General features: G+C 34.8%; 1 protein-coding gene across 1 annotated transcript; it reads right to left on the bottom strand.

Annotated features, from left to right (window-relative positions):
* Nucleotides 1–551: 551 nt before the first annotated feature.
* Nucleotides 552–9,783, bottom strand: LOC142358456 (uncharacterized; the record flags this gene model as incomplete). The annotated part of the gene is made up of 3 exons (XM_075409850.1): nucleotides 9,660–9,783; nucleotides 3,237–3,865; nucleotides 552–743 (listed from the first exon to the last, which is right to left on the bottom strand). Coding segments are annotated over exons 1-3 (945 nt in total), but the record flags the coding sequence as incomplete, so codon positions are not given.
* Nucleotides 9,784–10,078: the final 295 nt, after the last annotated feature.

Here is a 10,078-nt window from a genome sequence, read left to right as displayed (position 1 = left end):
GCAATGAATTATGTTCAGATTGATGCATGTGGTAATTTGCTATGCTAAGATAAAAGGCAGAAAGTAAGTGCAGGCTGCTGAGACGAACAAGTCATTTTAAGTTTTACAGCCAGACTGTAAATAGAAAGTTTTGACATGAAGAGATTCATGTTCAGTGCAAAAATCCAGGATGTTTATTTCTTGGTTCAGCTCTGAAATGCTATGACAGATAGCTCCGGGCAGCCAGAAAATTTCAATAATCTTATTTAGACCAAATTTTAAGAAGTGTGACTATTTAAATTTTGGCTGTTCGATGCTCCTTCAAATAATATTTTTTAAGTTTTTGCTATTTTAAAATTGGACTTTATATGCACTTTTTGCTCTCTTTTCTTTGTGAGGCGGTTAATGTCTCTCAAGCGCAATTTTGGATTGATGATTATGATAATCATGTTTCTGAGAAAGACTGACTCTTGCAAAGTCATCGAAAGACCAAGCAAGCACAATCTCCGGCATTCTTTGGAGAGCCATCTTAATAGCTCGCTTTCTCATGATAACAAGGGAAAGGACTGTACCTGAGCAGCTACCAATTTATAGTGCCTGAATGAGTTCTGAAGAGATTCCACACTGAATCGACTTCCTCTTCCACCTTTGTAGCTATATGAGCATTCGCCATCTCCGCCGTTTCCTCCTCCATCTTTTCCGCTTGCTGATCCACCACCGCTATATCCATTCCCACCTTCGTTCTTTGATCCAGCCTCGCCTCCCTTATAATAGAAAAAGAATCAATTATCTCTGCCAGTATCAGTCCAACCCCCGCTTCCAACCTCACCCCATCCCACCCCCAAAATTATTGCCAATAATTTTGGGAGCGCGGGGAATAAAAATTCCCCGCGCTCCCCAGGCACTGGTATTTCATGGTAGCGTAGATAAACAATACAGAGCATTAAGCGAAATGGCGGCTTAAGAGATTTCAAGCATTAACATAGTTGATGGCCACTATTGAGCGCCCATAATGCTAGTTATTAAATATGTGGGTACAAAATCGAGAATCACGTAATAATCACGTAATCAAATACAGTCATCAATATCATCAGTACAGTTGAGCATTTTCTTTAAGCACCAATTGAAATTCCGCCAATTTTACGAAATTAAAAATTTTGTTGCCAGTATAATGTTCAACGACACAACTATGCGCGTAGTCTGACAGCATTATAGTGAGCAGCATTTGATTTTTGTTTCTGATTTTCTCGTATGATAAAAATGATAAAAATTGTAACAACGGATGAAACATTTCATGTGAGAAAGAGACCAAATGAACAAAAGCCTCATTGACTTTCTCTGACGCAATGCTGGTACTCCCTATCTCTGCCACTGTTAAAGTCACCGCAAATTTTTTGGCTCATCTGATATGAAAAAATGAAAAAACTGAAAACGAAAATATTAATGACACTGTTTAGATTGAACGGACTCAAAAAACCGTAGAAGTAAACAAGGGGGCTGGTAATGTGGGTTCGTGCATAATGTTCTGACCCGGCTCATCCACAATTTGATTTAATTGTCTACCAAATCAGGAAGAGATAGAAAACTTTCTGAGAAATCAGATATCGTAAAACAAGGAAATAAGTGAAAAAATTTTGCTGGATTAGAGGCCCGATGACAGCTGCCATTTATGACTATATTTAAAACACTCAATAATCAGACAAACGTTTCTATTTTCAAAACAAGCAATTTAAAATTGATTAAAACCAAACCGCATCAACTCAGCTCACTCGAAAAGATGGTTTAATCCTCGAAAGACGCAATGGAGACCTGTCATTATCCATAATATGTCAGACGGCTACAAAAAGATCGGCAATAAAGAAAATTTAAAAATCAATTGAATTTAACAAGATGAAGTCATGATGCTGCAAAAAGGATTACAATTGAAAGGCGGACAAAACAAACAAAATAAAGTTTATAAAAACATGTTTCGAAAGCCTTGAAAATTTTCTGCATAAAAAATATGCGGTCATTTGGCCTCATTTTGTTGTAAATGGGATCCGTCCTTAATTTTGACTTGATTTCAAGTCATTTTCGTCAGTAATCAACATGAAACTAACAAAACTGCGAATATATTTAAAAAGAGACATTGCCCCCAATATAAACCAAAAAGTTATTGTAAGAATACAAGATGAGTCGAAACCTAGCCCCACGTTTGTTGCGCATCCAACAGAAATAATTTATTGTTAAATGCTGTTGCAAAAATGATCAATTGGCAATTAAAATAACTCAATAAACAAATTTTTCGAGTTAATTTTTCGAAGAACCGGCCAAATTTTGATTACATAAGACATCTATAGAAAAAAAAGAACTAGCCTTTTTTGAAGTCTTAAAAGAATGTGACAGTTGATATTAACGCTCTAGTTCAGGCATGTTTAAACAAATTGGTCTGAAAATGTTGGAGCAAATTTGTTTAAAAGTTTCTGAAATTTGAAATATTTTGCAAGCAAATATACCAAAAGTCTCGCATAAAACCAATCGACAAACCTCCCCTATCCCTAAAAGCAAATTTTAACAAATTTTTGCAAGAATGACAAAAACTTTGTCAATAAATACGGAAAATATGAATAAAAACAACGGAAATCGGTCGAATATTCACGAACCTCAATAACCCCCTGTAAAATACAAACATCAAAAAAAATAATTCCGTATTTTACGCTCAAAGGGCTTTCTAAAGATACCAGTTTCAACTCTCTTCGATGAATATAACGGTTGGCCAAAATTGACAGAAAGAAAAACGTTTGAGTTTTCAGTTCCTCTATCCGACTAAATATAGCAACATATAAATTGAATTGTTCGTGTTCAAACTGAACGTTGAAAACTGACTTTTCTTTAGAGCAAGATGACTATAGAGATTTTAAAAAAATAACATTCTTCAATTATATCTGACGATACGTACGATATTTTTCATGTTTAAAACTACATTTTTTCAACGCTGAGCACAACATCAGCTTCAGTTTTTGATCCTATTTTATCAGTCCTTATTAAAATTTTAACCACAAACAATTTAAAATCAGATAACATTTCTCTATTAGCATTTGAGTTTTTCTATTTAAATTTTCGAAAAACTGTTGGAAAAATTTTTTCTATCTGAGAAAAATGCGTTTTCTGAAGCTTTGTTTGTCTAATTTTTTTATGAATGGTGTTTTTTTTACTTTCCAGTTGTAGCAATTAGAATTTCAGCAAATAAAAATAGCCCCAAAGGTAAAGATACACACCTTCACTTCAGAAACAATTTTTCCAAACTCATCGTAAATTGATGTCTCCTGTCCTCTCATTTTTTGCACCCACTTATCTACCGCACCCTTTGTACGTCTAAAAATGTTAGGATTGTTTGTGCCAACGCCTCCTCGACCAATTTGAAAATAGAATTGACTACTGTATGGAATTTCGATAGTCACGTGATCAATGAATCCACTTCCTCCGCCTCCTCCCTTAACTCCGCCTGTGGAGAATCCGCCGGTTCCTCCCCCTCCTACTAGCAGAACGCTCGCTTTAGCCCAACAACCCATAGTCTCGATCTTTTGGGTTCCATTTTTTGTGATTAATCCGTGGGTTGAGGGCGTTGATTTCATTATAAAAGCTTCCTTCTCCTTGCACTGAGCTGAAAAATTGCAGATCGCAGGCCCTGTTCTGCAGTTTTTGCACGCAACTGGCTCTGATGAGTCCGACATTAAGACACAAACATTCGGCATCAGGTCACTCTTAACACTATAAAACGTGTAATACAAACAACTTGTCGTGTTTACGCAGCTATCGCGACAGAGACCTTCATCGGGGGCTGTGAACATGCTGATAAAGTTGTCACCATCTACTGAATAGGCTAGGTCTGCATCGGAATCATTTCCTTTAAATAACCTCAGCCTCTATCACTTTAAAAAACCTTCCCGGACCTATAAGCAATTTTTATCAATCCTCAGCTAGTCTAATTGCAAGTCTACCAACAGAACTGAATCAGATCTGCGATCATTTGCAGACTTGTAGACATGTCTTGCAGACAGACTTGTCTTTAGCATTGCGCGGTATTAACTGCACCCCCTCCCCCCCTCTCTTAAAGAATACGACTTACTACAATTGATCTTATTGTTCCGACCCCACTTGTGGAGGGGGGAACTATATACTCAAATGTGTTTTTTTGTTCAGACAATTTTGGCCGATCGATATAGTCATCGAGAAATGTCAGTGGTATCATTAAGAAGCTCGTCCAGAGCAGAATTCGAAATTGAATAGATTTTGTTTTTTGAATTTTGTTTTTTTAGGAGTTATCGGGGAGTGAAGTTTTGTGTGAGCACCTCATATTTGGCATGATTTCGTACACTTTTAGTATGTTTTTTATTCAAATTATCAATTTTCAATAAAAATGTAGTATCAAAATTACATTCAAGCCACAAAATGAATCAAATTTGTGTTCCTAATAATCAAAAGGCGATAAAAAAGACTAGTTCTGGTCTCATAGGCAAGTTAGCTATCAAAAAAATCGATTATATTTTAGAGTTGTTCACTTTTTTTTGGTTTTTTAGGTCACCTAGAGACTAGTCACTTTTCATATCGAGATTCGATTAATGAAAAACCTCATTTACAGCCAAATGAAGCCCAAAGAACAAAAGATTCGTTTTCAAGAAATCGCTCATGTTTTTTTTTGGCTTTGACTCCGAGTTTTTGAAATTTTTAATGAAATTTTGATATTCTTTTTGAGGTTTCACTAATTCTCTTAAGTCCTATGGCACACGCCTGTTGAGTAAAAGTGCAATAAGTTTTGCAATGAGCATTACGTGATCTTATCTAGTACTTTGTGTTGACAGCTAACGGCTGTTAAGACCTTAAAAAAATTCTTTGAAAGATATTTTTTTGAACAGTCAACAATGTTAAACTTATTTTTGTGAACTGTTATTCAGTATAAAAATTGACATGACCCTCATTGTTTCTGCTGCAACTGAAACTAATCAGTTGTGCGGTTTTATCATCTAAATACAGATTTTATGACTTTGATGCCACAAGATTTCAAAAACTTTTTAAACAAATTTTTTTGAAATTCTTTCTAGTTTTGGTTCCTGTTGAAATCTTATCACATTATCTTAATATTGATAGCTCCAACTTGCTAAAAGCAGACGTTCAATTGATTGAAGTCAAAGTTTTCAGCTAAATGGCTATGATTTAATTGGCTGGGATACTTTCTTCCCGCACTTTTCTACTAAACTTTTTGTTTTTGCCTGTATTTGATGTTGTTTTCATAGTCAAAAATCTCATTGTGATGTCTTATTGATTACCTGTGCAAGAGACACATCTTTTTCTTCCCATCGACCGAGGCTTAACTAAGCGTAATTAATGATCTCCGTAGAAAGCTATTGAATTTAATGTCTGTTATGACTTTAAAATTTTTTTGAAAAAATTTTTTGGACATTAACCGGTCTTAAACTTATTTTAGTGAAATGTGATTAAGTCTCAGTAATGACCTGACCCTCTTACTGTCTACTGCAACCAAGAATAATATGGTTAGCGAATTCATCTACTAACTATTGGTTTCACGAATTCAATGCCACAAGATTTCAAGAAAAACTAGAAAAAAATTTAATAAAGGTAGATCCCGTGAGCGCTCTAATGAGGCATGGCATTGTGTAATTCAATTATTAGTTAGGTTTTTGGTTTTGTAACAATCTTTTAAAAATCAAACATCAGTTTTCGATTATCTCTTCGTTTGGTTGACAATTAAATCGAAAACGTAGGTTCGGAACATCATGTGTGAACGCACATAATGGAGCCTCATTGTACTGTTTATACCGTCAAATTTTACTTGTCAATAGTATCGTCCTCCATTTCTCCACGAACAGTAATTAGGTATCACAAAAACGAGAAGCACCTGAAAATGGATCAACTGATGATCTAACGGTGTACTCCTTTTATGTTTAGTTTGAATGCACTTATAATAATATGGGATAAATTTTTTTGTCGTAATTTTGGAATTATGAAATGAACAATTCATTGTTTTTATTATTATTTTTGTTTACGCTGTTTTATGAAATTTGTTAACAATGAAGGAGATCATTCGCGTTGAAAAAGAGCTAGGTTTGTTGCATTAACGGAAAAGATTCCTCGAATGCTGCAAAAATCGCACTGGAAGCCAGACCCGCATTGACACTCGACCATTTCGCTTCTTTCGCAGTCTTCCTTAAAGAGAAAGCACATGTTCCTGAAAGGCGTTCCCTCGGGTCCGTAAAACGTGAATGAAGTGCAATATGTATGTTTGTTACACATATCGCGACATTTTTCCCAACTCACCCGCGATATTGGAGGAAGGGCTAAATTGGAAACATTCAACGGGCAAGTCAAATCAGGCTGAATACAATCTGGATAACAATTAGAACTGCCCAATAAGGTAGTAAGATACAAAACAATCGATAATTGAGGTTTCATTTTGAAAAAATAGGTCGTAACAATTTCTGTATCACTTGATCACATAAACTGTAAGATATTCACTTTCTAGATATACGTTGTTGTAAGATGTTTATTGTTCCTCTAAACTTTAGTCCTAACTCATCAGCAAACATTTGACTGTTTGCTTTGAAATTGAACTTGATGATGATTGACCATTGTTTATAATAAATATCAGTTCCCGAAAAAAAAACTATTTATTGCAAATCTATTGGGTTTGTACTGTTGTTGCAGTTGCTAAAGCTTTTTATCAATTCGCTCTTTTGGACTAGCTCTCGAAGGGAACGAAACAACTAAAAACCTGAAAAATACGGTAGATTGAATAGCAACAAATTTTACGATTAAAAAAAAACATACGAACAGGTGCCCCTACCAGATAAAGTGGTCCAATTGGCCAATTTTACCTCTTAAGTTCCTCAAAACGCATCTTTAAAACATGTAAAACGGTCCTTAGCGTGTGGGGTATGGCGACAAGGGAACGAATCTACTGGTTGTTAATTATAGACCTTGTCTTTGTCCTAAGTCGTCAATTTCCACAAACTATCACATTAAAAATTTAAAGGAGGGTGCGCTGGCCCTTAATGATTAAAAATTTCAGAGGTGAATGCCTTAAATGGGACAATTGGACTCAATAGGACTTCAATGGATTGTTCCTAAAACTGTGACAAGCTCTACAAATATTTTGTTGCGAACAGCTTAGTGCGGCTGCTCGGCCATCTGCAGCATCTCTCGCAACAAGCATCACTGCAAAAAGACACAGAAATCCAAATTTTGTGTTGATCGACAAATTGCGAGACACATCGCGCAGTATCACCAGAGAAAGGGCCTTGCATTGACTCCCACCGATTGATTAAGAGCTAAAGGTTTCGAATTGTCTTAGTTGTTTTGATTAAGTTCGAAGAAAGTAGTAGATAAAACAGGGAAACCAGCCACCAGCAAAATTTGTTCCTTTTCTCCTAACGCTAATCGCTCACGTCGAATGGAACAAATTTTACTGCTTGCTGGTTTCCCTGTTTTATCTACTACTACATATTCACTCTATATTCACTTCTTATACAATTAAAAACTATCAATTCTTGTCTCACTTAGTGCAAACCACTAGTACAGAGTTAAGCTGGTAATTAACCATTATCAGACGGATAGTTCGGGTTCTATCCCCACCGACTCCGGTGGACGTATCCCAGTACTAGTATAAAACTAAGAAGCACGTAAAACCAAATTGCGAAAAAACTTGAACAAAAAAATGAAAATATTAAAATAATTAAAATTTTCATATATTCCCCTAATCAATATTTAACCAATCTAAAACTAAAACTTCCTGTCTCACTTGGCGTAGTGGTTAAATCATCGAGTCTAGTTAAGTTGCTTTAGCAAACGGAAGGTTTGGGGTTCCTTCCTCACTGACTCCAGTGAACGTCCCCCGATAGGCGATGCCGCCTTTCAGGATTCTGATGAAAAAAAAACTATGAAACTAAGTGAGATAAAAAAACAAAAACAAAAAAAAACCAAATTCACAGTTCTTAAAAAGGATGATCCCTGCTGTGAGACTGTATATGGGACACACTGTGATGGGTATACAGTCAAAAACACTGAGATCGGTGGAAACACAGTGATAAGTGTTTTTTTTTTCAATGTCTTCTTGAATATTCTCTCTATATTCTCTCTACATTGGATCAATAATTAATCAGAAATTAATTTAAATTAAAAATAAGATTAAAAAATTAAAAAATCAAAGCAAAATTTACATTTCACTCTTTAAGAGTGATTCACTCTTATTCGGAGTGATCCCCCAGTAGAAAATATCGCTCTTTTTCACTCTTAAGGAGTGATTCCCTCTTTTTATAAATTTTTATAAATTTTTATATTTTTTATACTTTTATTTCAAATTATCTATACTTTTTAATAAATTTATATTTTCTTTTACTTTTTCTATATTTATTCCATTATTAATAAGAAATAATACAAAATCATAATATTTACATGAGCAATCTTCTTCATTTTGTCTAATGGCTAAAGTACTTTCAGTTTTAGAACTTTGTTTTTCAGTTAGATTTCTACTAAATCCTTTAGTTAATTCTACACCTGGATGTTGTTTCTTTACATGAGCCCGTATCCCATCATATCTCACAACAGAAGTACAATATGGACAATTAACTTTAGCTGAAGTACAACTTCTACATGAATACTTACTCTCATCAAAATCAGTTAGTGGTTTTATATAATTACATTTATTACAATTTCTGATTGGTGAAACCACTTCGTGGATCTGCGGGGCAGTTGGGGTACAAAGGACTTCGTCCCTTTCACTGATTAATACTTCTGAGTTATAGTTAGGTTTAGGAATAGGGTTAGGGTTAGGATTAGGGTTGGGGTTAAGGTTAAGGACTGAGTTATAGTTAGGGTAAGGGTTAAGGTTAGGGACTGAGTTATAGTTAGGGTTAGGGTCTGAGTTAGAACTGGTGTTATAACTAGAATCAGAACCAGAACCAGAACTAGAGCTAGAGCCAGAATCAGAACTAGAGTTAGAGCTAGAGCTAGAACTAGAGTTAGAAGCAGAACCAGAACTAGAGCTAGATTCATTTTTTAAAGAACAACCCCATGGAGAAAAATCATTAGCACAAATAGCACTTATTGTTATATTACCACATATACATTTATCAATTTTATCTTTATGACATGATTCGTAATGATATTTTAAACAAGCAATGTTTCCACATTTATAGTTACACTCTAAACATTTTATAACCATTTATAGTTGGTCAAATCTGCGAATTTGCAAACGAGTTTCACTCGTGGTTAACCAAACAACTCCGTTGAACAGTTTGGTAAACCACGAACAAAGTTCGTTGGAGAACCACAAGCAAAGCTCGTTCACTGATTTCAATTATACTCAACATATATATTTAGCCAATATCTCAATTAAATCATTAGTATTATCTTTAGATTTGATACACTCTGCTAAATATTTATTTCCTAACGTATTGAGTAAATTAGTTTTACATCTCTTATCTAAAATTGCTTCAAGGTTTAATTGCATTTTACTTTTAACATAATTTATAATTTCATTTCTAAATTCTTCATTATTTACATATAGACTGTTTAAATTCTCTCGTCCCTCTTTATTTAAAATTCCAATATATTTATCTGCGAAGCAGCTCCCCTGATGTGTATAACTGCTTCGCTGATGGGTCTTCGACCATCGGTGGAATGACCTTCGGTCTTGGTTCCCCAACTGCTTCGCAGATGTTTCTCCATCTGTATATTCCCTTTCATGTTCCAGATCTTGATCTTGATCGGTGTAACCGCTTCGCGGATGTTGATTTCTGCCAAATCCATAGTTCAATAATGTACTTGTTCTATTCAACATAGTACTCGCTGCAGTTGCCACATGTCCGGCATTTCTTACTGTTATATCAGGACTCATGAAATTATATATCATTAAACCTGAACTTATAATCCCTAAAATAGTTGAAAATAATCTAAGACCATTTGCTTTAACCACTTCCTGAGTTAAAACATCATTCTGTATTTTAATACCTTTTAATGTAAGAAGTTTATTAAAATAAAACTGATAATTATCATGACTAATAGTATTTCTATCTGTTGCATTTATCATGAGTGGTTTCATATA

Source organism: Convolutriloba macropyga, unplaced genomic scaffold (genome assembly GCF_964194025.1).
Source record: "Convolutriloba macropyga unplaced genomic scaffold, txConMacr16.3 SCAFFOLD_1332, whole genome shotgun sequence".
NCBI lineage: Eukaryota > Metazoa > Xenacoelomorpha > Acoela > Convolutidae > Convolutriloba > Convolutriloba macropyga.
This window is presented reverse-complemented; position numbering and strand designations above follow the sequence as displayed.